This window comes from Haemorhous mexicanus, chromosome 2, assembly GCF_027477595.1.
Source record: "Haemorhous mexicanus isolate bHaeMex1 chromosome 2, bHaeMex1.pri, whole genome shotgun sequence".
NCBI classification, from domain to species: domain Eukaryota; kingdom Metazoa; phylum Chordata; class Aves; order Passeriformes; family Fringillidae; genus Haemorhous; species Haemorhous mexicanus.
This window is the reverse complement of record NC_082342.1, coordinates 56,731,391-56,747,877: the sequence shown is the minus strand read 5'-3', so window position 1 is coordinate 56,747,877 and position 16,487 is coordinate 56,731,391. Positions and strand designations below refer to the sequence as shown.

At 39.3% G+C, this 16,487-nt stretch overlaps 1 protein-coding gene across 3 annotated transcripts; it reads right to left on the bottom strand.

The window, feature by feature from the left end:
- Nucleotides 1-7,158: 7,158 nt before the first annotated feature.
- On the bottom strand, nt 7,159-16,365 carry NHLRC3 (NHL repeat containing 3). Of its 3 annotated transcripts, XM_059838928.1 has the most exons (8): nt 16,212-16,347; nt 15,907-16,011; nt 15,172-15,321; nt 14,189-14,336; nt 13,503-13,703; nt 12,251-12,342; nt 10,294-10,406; nt 7,159-9,810 (listed from the first exon to the last, which is right to left on the bottom strand). In XM_059838928.1, exons 1-8 carry the CDS (start codon nt 16,257-16,259, stop codon nt 9,582-9,584), a joined length of 1,086 nt encoding a protein of 361 aa, XP_059694911.1. In that variant the 5' UTR covers nt 16,260-16,347; the 3' UTR covers nt 7,159-9,581. The 3 variants fall into 3 exon arrangements, with proteins under 3 accessions (XP_059694911.1, XP_059694912.1, XP_059694913.1); XM_059838929.1 differs by lacking the exon at nt 15,907-16,011 and having other exon boundaries at nt 16,212-16,365; XM_059838930.1 differs by lacking the exons at nt 15,907-16,011; nt 16,212-16,347 and adding an exon at nt 15,800-15,822.
- Between the last annotated feature and the right edge of the window lie 122 nt (nt 16,366-16,487).

Genomic DNA, 16,487 nt, shown 5'->3' with positions numbered 1-16,487 from the left:
AAACTAAGGCCAGCCAATTAAACCAACTGCAGCAGCTAAAATAGTCTTAACCCAGAACAGGAATGAAGCAACCCAATCCCATTTGTCCCACAGTTTCTGGGTTGCCAGTATTGCTTCAATTTTACCATTCATCCCTCCCCCACTGTATCTGATTATCTGTATAAAAGGCTAATAAATTCTCTGCTGAATTTCAAAAAGCAGCAGTATTTGCATTTTGAACACCCAGACGTGCAGGATTCAGCCCATTTAATTATTTCGCTTCAGAGGATGTTGCCGGTTTTGTCACTCACCCTCAGTGAGGAGCACAGGCTAGCGAGGGATGGGCAGTGGGATTGTCAGTCACTCAGCCTGCTGGTGTTAATTTAAATGTTACCAATTGGCACTCCTGATTTGGAGTCTAATTTACACTTCAGATTCAAGAATGCTATCCTAGGGATAGCTCTATCCTGGTGCTAGCTCTTTAAATGTGGCTCCTGCTAGTACCCGGAACCACATTCAATTTGTCTAGGCTTGCATAAATCTTTGCCTAACAAAAAGGATACATTTCCAGCCTGTGTCATTGACTTGTACTTCCATGAAATGCCGCTGTGTTCCACTTAAGTTTTGAATGTTTTGTTTACTTGGATTCACCTCTAACCACATTGCAGTAAAAAAGGAATTCTTCCATGGGCTAAGAGGTGTGTTTATAATAAAACTTTTTAGAAGGTGCCTAACAAAAGGATACATTCTTTGCCTAACAAAAAGGATACATTCCCAGCCTGTGTCATTGACTTGTACTTCCATGAAATGCCACTGTGTTCCACTTAAGTTTTGAATGTTTTGTTTACTTGGATTCACCTCTAACCACATTGCAGTAAAAAAGGAATTCTTCCATGGGCTAAGAGGTATGTTTATAATAAAACTTTTTAGAAGGTGCTCATAATTTCCTCTCTATTAATTTTCCCACTGCTTCATTTTCTGCAGTGTTCTTATGTCATGCCCTCTTGGCAACGTGCAGGCTTTTATCTCATGTATTGTGTAGTGCCAAGCGCTGTTTCTTTTTCTTCTGAAATTACACAGGGTTTGAGATTTTTAGATCTAACTGCAAATGTTTCTTCTCTGATAAAGATTTTGGGTCAAGCAGCTATTATTCCTTTCTTATCCTAGCTAAAATTTCTCCCAAGCAAAGGAGTGAGAACTAAGGATGTAATAAAATCCATTCAAACTCATCCACCGTAATTATTGCAGTGAGTTAGAGTGGCAAAATAGCATTCCTTGGGACACCTGAGCTGGTCTAATGGATCCCTCACACCAAACCAGACCTCCTTTTGAAAGGATGGAAGTTTCATATTGTCTTACTGAATTATATATTGCTTTTCTTTAACACCAGCCCATTTCCTTGGGGAAGACCTCAAGGGCAAGGACTGTCTCTGTTCAGAGCAAGCACAGCAGGGAGCTACTGCTGATGCTGGGTGGCTTAGGCAGTTTCCTTATAGAAGCATTTGCTACCACTCTCCTCTCCCAGCATGCCTTGGACCTGGACTAGATCAATAAAAATTAAATTAAAATAGCATACATATGTATGAATGTTAGATTATATATACTGCATCTGCTGCACACCTCTCCTGATATATTATCTGTATACCTGAGTGTGTGTGTGTTTGTGTTAAGGATACATACAGTATGCAATCTGTGCAATCTGAAATTTGTTACAGCATCTTGAGCAAGTTGAAATTTGCTGGGGATGGTGATATCCTTCATTATACCTAGTGAGAAAGTTGATAAAAAAAGGGAAGTTATATAAGGCCTTGCATACCCAAAGGCTTTTAAACTGCCACAAATGCACTAACAAGAGATAATATTTCTCCTTGCAAAAGTTGTGTCTGCAGATCATTATAGGTTTACATTGGGGGTGTGATTGCTTCCTGTGTTGGAGAAGGAAGGTGCTGCTCAGAGAGCAGCCATAGTGACTGAAGGGCCCTCTGGTTCCATGCAGGACAAAAAGGGCATGGGGAGAAGCAGCTGGGACACACCAGATCTTACATGGTTGCTCTGCAGAGCTGCATGGGTTTCACAGCACCTGGCAACCTTCTGGTGGTCTCCTGGTGGCCAGCTCTACTTTAGAGGTGGACTCTCCTAGAGTGTCAGCAAATCTGCCTTTTTAGGTAAGCTGTGTCTTTCTTTGCAATGCTTGGTTTAAAAAAAAGGAGACTTTTTAAACATAAGCCCCTCCAGTGCTGTCAGGGCTTCCTGCTGTGCAGTCCGTCCTCCTCTCCTGTTTACTGCTGGGGAGTTGTGTGCAGCAAAGAAGACTTGTGCACTGCCAACATCTGTGTGAGGATGGAGAAATTGTGACTGGAAAGCAGCAGGCCAGAGAGAGGGTAAGTACATGGTGGGAGCTGTCTGTGGCAGCCCTTTGCAGCTGGGTGAGCTCTGGAGGTAGATCTTCATGGGTCAGACCATCAGACTTAACTGTAAAGAAAATAGTGAATTGAATCTATTAATAATAATAGTTTAATTAATAAAGTATGTTTGGTAAATATTTTTTGTGGCCTGTATTTCCTCCTGACTCAACTGTCTAAGAGAAAGAAGGACATCTATGATAAGGAGATTGGGCAAAATGAAAATCAGGAACTGTCTGCTGCACCATGCATTCCTGTTAGAACACTGGCAAGCATTTTCAAATCAAGTGCAAGGTACCACCTCTAAAGTAATCCCAAATATTTTTAACTCCTTCAGCTTATTGTCTTAAATATGTTCAGCTTATTGTCTTAAATATGATTCAAACTTTCTTTCTGTTTTCATCTGGTAGTATCATCCATCACAAAGCCTTGTTAAGGTAGCAGCTTGGATGCAATCATGGCAATCCCTAGTTATAATTAAATCTCCTGCTCTTATAAACTAAAAGCTCTGAAATCAGACTGGGCATTAAGTAAGATGGGGCAAGCCTTATTACACAGCTAGTGTGGACTCTGCTGGTCAGAATCCCTCCCCTCTCCTTCCCCCTGACATCCAGGTCTCCTCCTTAAATTGATTAAAGACTTTTTTTCCACTTTAAGATTTATACACAAGCACAAATTTGTGTGTTTATAGAGAAGCACAAGCCTCTAGTATGATTCCTTTCTAGCAGCTATAGGGGAAAGGTATGTTCATGCAGAGGCCTTTCGTGATGAAATGCTCACAATACCCCACACAGCAGCTGCATACAGCCAAGGATTTTTAACAGACTTTTCTTCCCCTGCTCTACTAGTTCTATTTCTGCTTTAGCTTTCCTGAGATTGGAAGGGGGAAGAAGAGGCAGAATTGCCGGTACTGTTCCAAATGAGCATGCACTAGGAATTCACATAACTGCATTGCAAAGCTTCCTGTTTGATCAGCTGGTACTTTCCTAGTACTGTTCATATTTTCTTTGTTTCCTGACTGCTGCTGAGTTTGGTAGCTGATATTTTCATAGAATCATCTTTTATGAGCTGGAATAATTTCCTGAATGGCGGTATATATTAAAGCTATCACAGTGTATAAAATTGGACTTCTTCTTACTAATTGTACCTGATTTTACATTTATCATTGTTATATTTCTTTTGCTATTTTATTCCCCTCTCAATCTCATTATATTGTGCAACTCTTTGCAGCTTTTGTCTTTACTCTCAAGCCTGAGTTGCTTAGTATTGTGAGTAAATTCTGTCCCTGACTCTCTAAATTAATTTCCAGAACATTTATCAATAGATTGACCAGCACAGAACCAGTTTTTAACTTCATTTATAATATTTTAATTAGTCTTCCACCATTAGCCCTTCTTTTTCATTTCACACAATTGGACACTTGGCATGAGATGTTGCTAAAAGCCCTTTTAAGATTTAAGCAAACTTTATTAGCCAGATCATCCTGACATACATGCTTAGAAATTCTTCCAAAGACTTGTATTAGATTTTATGGTTGTATATCCAATACAGCACTCTTTCATTATAGTTTATGTCAATTGGCAAGGTACAGTCATCAATTCTTTTGAACCTCTACAGAAATCTCACACACAGGTGTGGTGGGTTTTTTTTTTTTTGTTTGTTTGTGTGTGGTGGATTTTTTCTTTCTTTGAACCATATTTGCTATTTTTTCCTCTCCTGTGATACTAATGCAGTTCTAAGCACAAGTTAGTATCTCAGAAGTCTCCTGAAAATACTTAATGACCTTAATGAACTGACCACCTGCTAGTAACCTATCAGATTGTTTCAATTACACATTTACTGACAAATTCAGCAAGATCTTTCGATTAAGACTCTGTCAAAAAATGTTAACAGCATGAAAATTTGAAATTCAGCAGCAAAGAGTGATTAAAAAACTCTGTATTCATTCTGGTCTATTCTTACATCTTTACACCTTGACCATGTAGTTGCCCAAATTCTCTAACAACTGTCAGAGACAGAATTGTACTGAGAGTTAGTAGCAGGAATAAATTCAGCCTCATCAAATCATGTGGGGGATAGCATTACTCCTGTACAGCACACAGATAGGTTTAGTGCTGGCAATCTAATAGTCAGACTTCCTGTAGCACAGTAAACATTATTCTGCATTTGCTTGTTTTTATTAAAAAGTGCTACAAAAACATTTTGAAATTTAAGTCTTATCAGTTTTCCACTGCAAGTCAAGTTTTCCAAACTATACGGTTTAGACAAGGAGCAGAGGAAGAGATGACTCAGTCATCATCTGTAAATGATTTCAGGAGTGATAAGAAAAAAAAAAAAAAAAAAAAAAAAGCCATATTCAATCTCTAAGCTATCTGGAAACAGAACCCAGGGTGTTGAAAACAAATTAATCCAGATTAAATATAAAGTGTCCCCTTCCTAATATTTATTGACTGCTAGGAAAAATTTAAGTATACAGACTCTTCAAGAGATTAAAGAGATTTCTCAAGTCCTAATTTGTTTGTAAGAGATTCCTCCACAGCTGAGACTGAATTACCAGGCTTATTCCTGTTGTAACTGGGCAGGATTTTTCACCTCTGTTTTGCAGATCCAGTTATACAATTACATGGGGTTTCCTAAGACTGAAACATGTGGTACTATGATAAAGAATGTCTATTCAACATCTCATTTGTATCAGTGTTACTTTGACTTTAATGCAGTAATAAATCATCCTGTGTGCACAATTCATATGCTCCTACTTTAAAATTTCATATAAGCAACATGGATTTAATGCTTTATGAACACTGAAAGGCTGAATGATTCAACTATATTGAATCACTTACTTGAAGAAAAGCCTGTGTTCTAACCTTTTTTATGGCAACTGCTGGAAAATACAATTTTTGCAGATGCAATCTCCCAAAGGAGTAGAATAAAATAGTAGTACAAAACCAGAGCAAGATTTTTTTTAAACAAAGGCTGAGAAAGGAGGGGTAGAATAAAATTGGTGAATGAGATTAAGTAAATTTAGCTCTAATCTTACTTAGGGTCACCTCTGTAGGGAAACACACTGGCATCGCTCTCTTTGTATAATTATTCTGCTACAGTTATACTGTTATAAATAACCATATTTCCAAATCAACCTATCGCTATTAATTCAATTGAAACCAAGGATGGAAGGACTACAAGAATCAATTCACAATATCCAGTTGTCTCTGGACACTGAATTACTGATTTTTTTTCCCTAGGAAAACCATGGAAATAAAAGATGGACATAAATCCAGTAATAATAGGACAAAATGACTACGATTCTATGATCAGCTTATGCTTAAAGCAGTCTATTTTGAAAAGAGAAAGGAAGTCTGGAGCAATTCATTATCTTTGTTGACTTACTGAAAACGTTGAGGAAGCACCAGCTGTCAGGTCTGTCCTCACACGGAGTGCCCCAAGCATCAGCAGGGGTTTGGTGCCCTCTTACGTTGGGTACAGGCAATTTGAGTGACTGCAAACACACTTCTGGCTGACGGATCCCTTGAGGACTCTTCTCGGGATACAAATGGTTGGGAAAGTAAGTGCTAACTGAGATAAGTGACTACTGAATGCTTCTAAAAGGTTAATAACCTCTGTAAGGCAGAGAACTTACCCACAGAAGCAGTGAACTCTCAGCAAAGAACAGACCCACAAACATACTTTTGTACCCTTCCCTTCAGCTTTCATTGAGGTGCTCAGCCTCACTGAACTGATCTTGCACAGCACAAACCTGACTCAGGCTTTTCCTGTTTGGCCAAATACTGGTAATAAATTTCTGACACACAAAAAAAAAGGCTGTTGAGCATCACAAAAAAATCATGAATTATGGGGCACTGTCACAGGTTCCCCAGTCAAGTTGTGGATGCCCTATCTCTGAAGTGCTCAAGGTGTAGTTGGATGATCTGAGACACCTGATCTAGTGCAAAGTTCCCTGTCCATGGCAGAGGGGTTGGAACCAGACGATCTTGAAGGTCTTTTCCAGCCCAAACCATTCTGATTCTGTGCAGGGAGAGGACTATGTGATCTGGTCTTTTCCTCCTGGAAACATCCAGTTAACAACCTGGGTACTTACCCCCCCCCCCAAAAAAAAAAAAAAAAAAACCAACAAAAAACTTGCAAAATTGGAGACATTAAAATAGAGGGTATTTTTATTCCCATTAGTTGAATACTCCAATACTTCACACCTAAAAGCTGGCACTGATTACCTAAAAATTAGATTTCTGGACAATTTTAGCAATCACCTTAGGTTCCTCTCTTATCTAGTTAACACTGCAGTATGTTACTTTTTTTCTTGTGCAAGTATTTCTAATACATAGAGAATCCTTCTTGGGTCTTCTAAAAACTAGAAGACTGCTCAGTAAATCTTTTCTGAAAATAAAACCTGATTTGGTATAAGGAGTGTTTTGTTAGTTTCTTTTTAATTTCCTGATTAGCATCAAAAAGGTATACAGTTTAAATGCTTTTTATTTAACTTGGCAATTATGTAACTCATAATTTCATTTAACTAATTACTCAGAGGGAAACATATGAGAGATATTTACGTCTCTGTGTTGATGCATAAATTAGAATGCAAAAGAGATTGGCCACAGAAACAGTGATGTATAAAGATATCAAGGAATTTTAGATTACATTTAAATGTTGCTATCAGAAATTATTAAATACCTTATTTAAGTGCTGAGGGCCCTGTATTTAGTACAGTAATCCATTACAATGGAATGTATTTATATCAGTACAGAAATAAAACACCCAAGAGTTTAATAATGCGAATCTCTCAATTTATTTTATCAAATTCTCCTGCTATGCATTTCTTCAGAAATTGGTTTCAAGGTGATACATAAGAAAACATTCAGAGAATTAGCAAATTAGTGCACAAAATTATTTTCTCAGTCTAGTCATAGATACAGAGATAAAATAGAGTCTAAGCATCTCATAATTACTACTAATAAACATCCCTTGGCCCTTGTTATCACAGATACCCAAATGCCTAGTGGCAAGGCACATTTTGGCACCTTGGTCTATTTCAGTAAAGCCACACAAAACTGGATGAGTGCTCCCCATTTCTTGGAGCCAAAAGTTCATGAAAAAGAGCTGAGAGCAGATAAATGCAGCAAGCAGAAACTCGTACAAGTAAGTTATTTGTCAACATCCAAAAGTGCACTACATTGCTTTACTGAACACAAAAACATGTTCCCAGAGAGCTTGGAGTTCTATTTTCAAATGGATGTGACAAAGGAAAAATAAATAAGGAGAGGATGTAGTGAAGAAAGATGGGTATGCCTGGACCCCCTACACACCAAGATATGCTCAAATAATGATTTTATGGTAAAATTTTTAAAAATAAACCCACCTTGTGTAGACAAGAAATAGCTAAATTGCACACAGAGCAGAGATCCCTGAGCTAGTCAAAAGCTAGTTAGAAAAGCCACACAGCACACTGTGTGGACATATTCACATTGGTCTAGAAGAAGTACTGCTACTTTTTTCAGCAAATAAATATTGCTTACTAGCTCCCATTCAAGACCACATGAGTGATGGACCATATTTGCTAGTGTATAAACTTGAAGTTCTCCTGCAAAGGTTAGAGTGAGGGGAGCCCCAGGTGGGATCTGGTCTTATTGTTGTGGATGTAGCAAACAACAAAGCTTTCACATATAGTGCATTAATCTCAAATAGTGCTGAAATCAGGCAGTCAGGCTCCATAGCTGAGTTACTTTTCAGAGAAAGTATGGATCTGACTTTTCTGAACAGTTTTTCCATCTGTTGACTCACAACTTTGTGATCACAGGTTGAAACCTACCAAATTAAGTAGCATTTGCTTTTGACAATATTCACTGAAGTAGGTATTTCCCATCAGTACAATTCTGTTTTCATATTCCCTTTCTAAGACAGTTGAAAAAAATGACCTCTCTTAGCTGGTAATTAGCATTAAAATAACATACACAGTAGAATAAGTGTGTGCAAAAATCCTCTCAAATGTTTTAAAGAGCTAGAAAATACAGAATTTGGATCCACAATTTTACCGTAGTAATCAGTTATCCACAGTCTCATTTCTGCCATGTCATCTTCCCCATCCCATTTTTCCAGTATCTGGTTCCCTCTATGCTATAAAGTGAACTTAAAATCTTGTAGCAACATGCAAAGAAAGCAGAACCACTTTGTTCTGGGAATGGAGAGGCAGGACTTTTTAGGACAGAGCTTAGAGACATCTGCTATAATATAGTGTAAGAAACTTAACTCTACACATTAATGAAGTTGATGAAGTCTGAGTTCTGGAAATAAATTAAAACAGATGCTTTGCTGTTAACTGACAGAGCTTCAATTAAATCAGAAGAAAATCATATGTCTCCCAGTCCCTACTGCTGATTAAGACTTTCATAGCAAATTGCAATTTGTTTTTCTTGAACTTAACACAACTTGAATCTCAATATGTTCCACTATGAAATCTTATGGAACTGAAAACTCACACTGATATAAATCAAGTAAGGTTAAGAACTAATTTAGTTAAGAATCAGTAGTTGGCTGCTGTGCAGATACTTTTAATTTAGTTTGAAGTGTCTAATATCAATTTAGCTCAAGCTTATTACAGACTTTATGGCTTTAGCTAGAGCTGAAAACAGATTTCAATACTTATGTCATTAACCACCTAAGGCAGATGCCAGTACTGACACCAATATCCAGCAGCATCTAATTTAGCATTGTGACACATCTTATATTCTCTGTTGGACAGTATCAGTACAACCATTCAGAAAACAAAGTGAAAAAACATTGAAATGAAGTGCTCTTCTCTCAGAAAATAATTTATAGAACTTCTTTCAGACTTTTCTGACCATTTAACAACACACACAGGCTAAGCAGAGCCCCAAGTTGACTCTATACATTTAAGATGAACAGTTGTGTTTGTGAAGTTTTATATAATAAAATTAAAATGCTTATCATTTTACAATTGGAACAAAAGTAAAAGCCACCATATCATTACTTAAACAAGTAACAGCTCAAGACCAAGTATTTCTCCAAAACTCCAGAACAGCTAGGAGAGAGTCATAGTTCTACAGTTCTGGGAGCAATTGTGCAGTTCTGTGCTTGTCTAAGGAAACACAATCCATAAAGAATTCAAGGAAATGTGGTCATAGGTGTTAAATGTCACACAGCTTGTGCCACAGCAGTTGTGGGAAACCATCAGCTTAAGGGTACATATTTTTGTACTTGCTGGGCTCCAATCTCTGCAACATAGACTGCTCCACTCCTCATGTCTACATCCACGAGGTGTGGTTTGGTTTCATCAGCCAGCTGGACACTGTGGACTATGGCACAGTCCCCAATGGAGCCGACTGGAGGTGCTGCCAAGATTGCCAACCGGTTGATATTCAGCTGAGCTACAATCAGATATTTGTAATCGGCAGTAAACCTGTGAAAGATAAACATATATTTGAACCATGAACTCCATATGGCACCTCATTTTAACACAAACAAAACCTCTTTAACAATCACAGTTTTGAAGGTTATGACCAAAACAAAATGCAATATAACATTGGGAATTAAGTTGTAAGCCTTGCTCTTTATATGGCTGCTCATTGAGACACATTATGCTACAGAAATCTTGCTCAAGAAAATCCTTCCTGTAAAAGCTGCAACAGAGTAATAGTAATAACATAACAACTCTAAAGTGAAGCTCCCAATCCTGCATTCAAATTCACAGGGCTTGCTATAAAGCCAGGATTTTCCTGTCAAGATGCAACTGTGCAGATCTTTGCATGTGTTAGGACACCCAGCACCTTATTTCACTGGTTAACTCCTTGTCAGCAGGCATTAAATATCAACATTTCAATTCACCAGTAAGAATGGTGATTTTTTTATGCAATTGTGTGCTCCTAGAACTGTTCAACAATACCTGACAGAATAGGGTCCATCTTCTGAAAAACAGCCATTCCAAGACCCAAGCCATTCTCCTGTGACTTTATCAAAAACTTGGATTCTCTTGTTGCCTCTGTCTGCAACCCATACCTATCAAAAAGAAAAACCACGGCTGTCAACAAAGAGAACAAATTGAATGCATTTGTTTCTTACGAGAGCAAAGTTCCATGCAGTAAAAACAGAAGACTGTACCCTGGAAGAATGTATACCTTCCCATTCAAAACTAAATCAATAGATCTGACTGCCAGATATAAACCAAAACTGACCTGTAGTTAACATACACAAATTATTTTATACTACTTTAACAGAAAAATCAGTACCTTTTCTTCTTTTTTTGTGGCTATATATTCTAATTTGGTAGAATTTTTATCCCTACAATGAGGACATATTTCCACCTATTGAATGCTGAAGATCTGTCTAAAGGTCTGTCACCTGCATTTTTTTTCCAATTGTAGTCTCATTTCATGATTATGATCTGCAAACACTCCTGACACACCTAATACTACTACAAATATTTAGCCATTTAAACACCTAAAGCATGTTTAGTTGGTTTTGTCTCTGTCCCACCCTGTGTTAAATGGGTTCACAAACATTGCAAGCTAGCAATACCACTAGACAGTTCCAATGAAGGCATTTTTTGTGCAACAATCATTGAAGCTTTAGCTGTTGACAAGTCATCAGTCTGGTAAGTAAACTTCAAGACTTTTCTGGGGTATCACCAAAAAAGGGAGCAATAATCATAAACTTAGATCTTTCATCACTGTTTTTAAATTAAGCACTATTAAAGCATTCTCTTAGATTTCTTACGAATTAACAATTAATTCTCAACCTAAACTGATGATCCACACTATGTTGGCAGTGAAATCACAGCTTATCCCAGTCACTGTCTTTGAATGAATAAACTCACGCTTATCCTGCAGCATAAAGTGACCATGCTCCTCCTGTTTTTTCTCCCACTCTGCCAGTTTAGGCAGAGAACTGATTTTTATATACACTTCTGATTCAGACAGCATCAGCAGAATTAGCTTCAACCAGTGGTGTTTTAGTGAAGCAATCTTATTTTCCCTGAAATAGATTAAGAAGCAACTGCATAATTCCTGTCTAGGACCAGAAGACCAAAAGCCAGACTACAATTAATGCCTGGCAGAAGCAGACTCTTGGAATGCCTTGAGCTGCATGTAAAAGAGAGTAATGTCTACAACCTAGCTAGAGCCTCACTATCACCTAAAGCTTATTTGGAATTTCAAAATATGAAATTAAAGCCCCTTGAAATATAGTGACTGAGGGTAACGGACCACCACTTTGTCATCTAGCAGGATTGTCTTAAATAAACACACCTGAGTATTTATAGGTTTCTTCTGTGAACTAGTTTTAGGATCAACTACACAGCCAGCCAGCAGGAGAGAGAACGTAACCAGAAAAAACCAAAAAGAGCAGAGCCAATGTTTCTAGCTCTTATCATTCATCCCACACATTCACAGCCCAGTTTTCTGGGTTTTACATCAAAGCACAGATATTTATGGCTGGACTTGATCCTACTGTATGCACTTTCCCATGAGAGAAGAGCTGTTAATCAAGGTCAGCAGGGCCCGAGCAGGCCGCTGCTTCTACATGAAGAAACAGAAGTGCTTTTATTTATTACAGAACATGCTTCTCATGTAGTCTCACAATGGCAAACTGTTACAAACTGCAGGAGGAACACTCTGTTGTTGCATGGACATTGACCGTGTAAGTGGTCAGGATCCTGGTGTTAATGTTGGAGTCAGCTGCTTCCATAGAACCTGCACTATGAAACTTCAGTTTTAAAACCGTAACCCCATAAAGTGACACAGATCACAACAGTTTAAACAAAAAAGAAATATGTTTTGTTTTGTTCAAATACATATAAACAAGTCTGTTGAAAGATGAAATAAAAAATTTCCTCAATTCTTTACCCGTCCAAAAGCATCCACTGTTACGCTGTGAGGAATCTTGAACTGACCAATGCCACTCCCATTTGTTCCAGTCAGCCATATCTCTTTGTAGTCTGAATAGTGAGCACCATGAAAAATAAAAGTAAAAAAATCATAGTGAGAAAACAACAAATAAACCAGTTTTCAAGTCATCCTCTTGCAAAGTTACTTTGGGTAATTTGCAAAAGGTGAGATTTCTAAACTGTTTAAACACAATACTCCCAATACATACATCTGAGAGAAAATATGACTACTACAGTGACGACTGGATTGTTATTAGTGGTTTCATGATTATGGTTACAAAAATGGAGGCAGTAATACACAAGAGCCATAATCCAAGGGTCTGTTAAACACTGAATTAAAAAAATATACAAAAAGGAAAAAAAAGAAGTTAGCTGATTATGCTATTCATTTATTTCCTAAATTGATATTTAACTCTTGTTACCTGAAAGTTTTCACTTTTAACAATTTACCATTTTGCAAATTAGGTATTAGGAAAGTATCTGCTTTTTGATAGGAAAATGGAGAAACAGCAGCTCCTCCACTTATTCCACCTGTGGACATGTGCAGACTCTTTAGTCACTGCCCTAACTGAGGAGTACGAGCCAGCTAATTAGAATCACAGAATAATTTAGGTATAAAAGTCCTCCAGACATTGCCTGGTCAAATCTGCTCCTCAAAGCAGGACTAGCCTTGATAAAAAAATCCAACTCTCAACTTAGATCAAGTTGCCCTTAACTCATCAGCTTTTGAGCATCTACAGGTATGGAGAGTGCAAACCATCTTTGGACCACCCTGTCGTTCACTGTCTGACCACCCTTACTCTGAATGTTTTCTAACAAAAATCAAACTGAAATTCACCCCTCTTGAATCTTTTGCTCTGTGTTCCTCATTCTTCATTGTATATCTCAAAAAAAAGTGCCTCTGTCTTCTCTCTAGCCTCCTTTTACTGACTTAAGACAGCAATAAGAATCCCCCTTAGCTTGCTTTCCTAGAGACTGAATGTCTTGGGGTAACCAGGACACTGAACAAAGTCACTCAGCCTCTTCTCATGCATGACTAGAAGATTTCTCTTGAAGGAGCAAGCAGTAAAACAGGTTCTTATTCAATAAGGCCTTCAAACTAAAGTTAAATGACAGTTCTGCCTAGCACTTGCCTAAAAATACTCCCAAGTTGTGTTATTTAAAATCCAGTTTTCAGTGGTCAACTACTGCCAGAGTTCCTTTTTCCATACCATCTGATAGTTTGAGCAATCTGTTGTTCATTCCTCCGTCTCCATCAACAACATAGATTTCTCCAGTTTCCTCCACAAAGATATCTGCTGGTTGATCAAATTGCAGGGGAATCAAACTTGAACCAGCATTACCAGGTGTGCCCAAGACCTGCATAAGTTTACCCAAAGGGCTATACTGTTTCACTGTGTGTCCATATTTCCCTGAATCAAGGAAAAAAGAAAATGCAAAAACATCTTAACAAAACAAAATGTAAGTATTAAAACTGACTGCGAAGATTGAAGATCTGATACTCAAAAGTAAGTGATATTAATACATCTAACAGACAAAATTCTATAAGAAATTCTAAAATTCTATATGACAGTAGGTTAGTAAATCCACAGGCTGTGACATTATTCATCCACTGTATTAGGATCACCAAACCTAGGTTTAGCCAGGCTAAACTTAAGTCTATCAGGCTTTTTTCCCTGATACTTCTGGTGGTAGGACGGAGTGCTGACCAAGCTCAGCAGCTGTAAGCAGACACACAGCACAACTCATGAAACTTCAGACTATTTTGTGCAGCACATGAGAACTAAAGCACAAATCTATCTCAGTATTGCTTGAGAGACTTAAATAAGTGAGCTGTTTAAAGCAATATTACATCTTCTTCTCCACAGAATATTTCTCATACCACCACCATGCATACCTGTTCCAACATCTGTGATCCACACTGAACTTCCTGTTTCAGTGTTCCATACAAAGATACCATGAGGCATTTCAACTGTATCATTCCAGGAGTGAAGAAAATAGCCTTCTTCTGAGAATACAAGTACCTTTGGCACATTGTCTCCCCGCTGAAAAGGTAAAAAAAGTTCTGAAGAAAACATATTAATAAGTAATCTTATAGTTTAAAATTCCTCTTTGTGAAGTTTTTGCAATGTTTCATGAATTGAAAGAATCTCTTGACATGATTGTCTGCTGGAACTCTTTTTCCAGCTAGAAAAGGAAAAAGAGATATGGGTCTAAATTTAGTATGAAAAACCTTCCAGTCAGTCTAGACTGTCACCTTACATCACACAGAGTCCAGATTTCAGAGCAGCCAAGTGCCTGCAGCTATCATGTTTTCAGCTTGAACTGTGATTTTGTGTTCCTGCTGAAAAGTGTGCCCATTGTAACGGGCGTGAGAAACTGCAGGAATTTTTATTAGCTGCATGGCACTCAAGTACTCATACTGTGCTTTACACGACATTCCCACCACATCCCATGGAGAGAATGTCTTATCCATGGCCTAGAGATACTCACACATGGACCTGGGTAGAGGAAATAATTTAACTTTGGTTACTCTAGCTGGTTGAAAGAGCTGTGTGGTTTTGATTTCTGAATGGAAGATTCAGTTGCTCCAGAATCACATTTGATCTTACAGCTGAGGGAACAAGCTGCTGTAACTCAGTTAAGTTGGATCATGCATTCATACCACAGAAATGTAATGTTGTGCCAGAACTGCTTTCAAAAATAGATACAGCAGAGACATCCCTGTTTATATTTTCTCTGAGTTTGATAAAATAATTATTCATACATATATAAATATGTAAATAAACATACACATAGATATCCTAATCTTAACCAGATGCTTTAAAGGCAAAAAACCCACAAAAACAACACAGAGAGAAATATGGTATTTCCACTCACTTGTCCTACATAGACCAAACCATGGAGAGAGTCAACAGCAACACAAAATGTTTGGCCAGTGAAGTGTTCTGGAGCTTTAGGCCAGCCTATGTCCAGCTTGTACATCTGTTGCTCTCCCTTCCAATGAGAGAAGTTCTTTGCTTTTAAAACCTGAGAATACAAAATAAAAATATAGGAGTTAAATTCCATGAGGGTGGGATCAAAGGAAACAGCAGCTGAAAGTAAAAGCATCATAAATCCATTTACTCAATTTAAATTAACAAGACAGATAAATAGAAGCAGGCTTGCAGCCAGGAGTTTGGAAAGCTTCAACAATCTGAAAACTAGATAATCAAGTCCTTCGGACTGGGGAACTCTGGAATTAGAAGGCAAAACACACACCCTGAAATTTCTTACACCACAGCTGCTGTTAATATCTGTAAATCACTCTCCAAAATGAGGACGATAGTACAGAAGGTTCCAAATACACCAGATTCAGTAGCCATTTCAGGATAAGAAAAAGAAAAAAATACAGGTCAAGAATGAAAACGACACCATGGAAATGGAGAAGTGTAAAATGCCAGGAACAGTCAGATTCCGGTCAACGTCTACATTTTAAACAATAACGGAAAAAAAAAAAATCCTCCACCTTCTTGTTCTATTTTTCCAGCAGAAGAGGGGAAGTTAAGCACCGAAACAGAGCACTCAGCACAGAGCTAAGAAGTAACGCGGGAGACCCTGAAGGCCCACGGGCACCTGGCACTTGTGTTCCTCGCCCTGCAGGGACCAGGGGACACACTGATGACACAGAGCTGCGGATATCACGAAGGAAAACCGCGAGCAATCACGCAAGGAGAACACCTGCCAGTATCCAGCGGGACGTTAGTCACCCATAAACTCCCTTCTCCTCTCTGGAGCGCAGCACGCCACCCGCGCCCTGCGCCCCGCCGGTACCCCCGCCCCGCCCCGAGCGCGCCCCTCGCAGCGGCCCCGCCGGGCCCTCCCCGCTGCCCACCCTAACCGGAGACCCTGGCACGAAGCCCCGGGCGGCCGCCGCGCACCTGGGAGCCGCCAAGCAGGGCCAGCAGCGCTAGCAGCGTCCCAGCCATGGCAGCCCCGGCTCCGCCACCGCTCCCGCCTCCCGGGGGCCGGGCCGGTTGCCATGGCAGCCACGTGGCCACCGCCCCTCCCACATCGCCCCGGTGCCCGCTGCTCCCCGCGCCGTGCCGGGCCCGGGACCGGGGGTGGCGGCGCGGGGGCGGCGCGGGGTGGGCGCGGTGGTGTCCCCGGGGCAGCACTCAGCGCTCCGGAGCGGCGCTGGGAGCTGGGCGATGGGC

Excerpts from the sequence above, each read along its gene's own strand:
- NHLRC3 (XM_059838928.1), bottom strand. The coding sequence starts at position 16,259 with ATGGCTGGGACGCTGCTAGCGCTGCTGGCCCTGCTTGGCGGCTCCCAG. Across the intron at positions 14,337-15,171 it reads GTTTGGTCTATGTAGGACAA|CGGGGAGACAATGTGCCAAA; the intron begins GTGAGTGGAAAT and ends TTACCTTTTCAG. Across the intron at positions 10,407-12,250 it reads CAGTGGATGCTTTTGGACGG|GTATGGGTTGCAGACAGAGG; the intron begins GTAAAGAATTGA and ends TCTTTTTGATAG.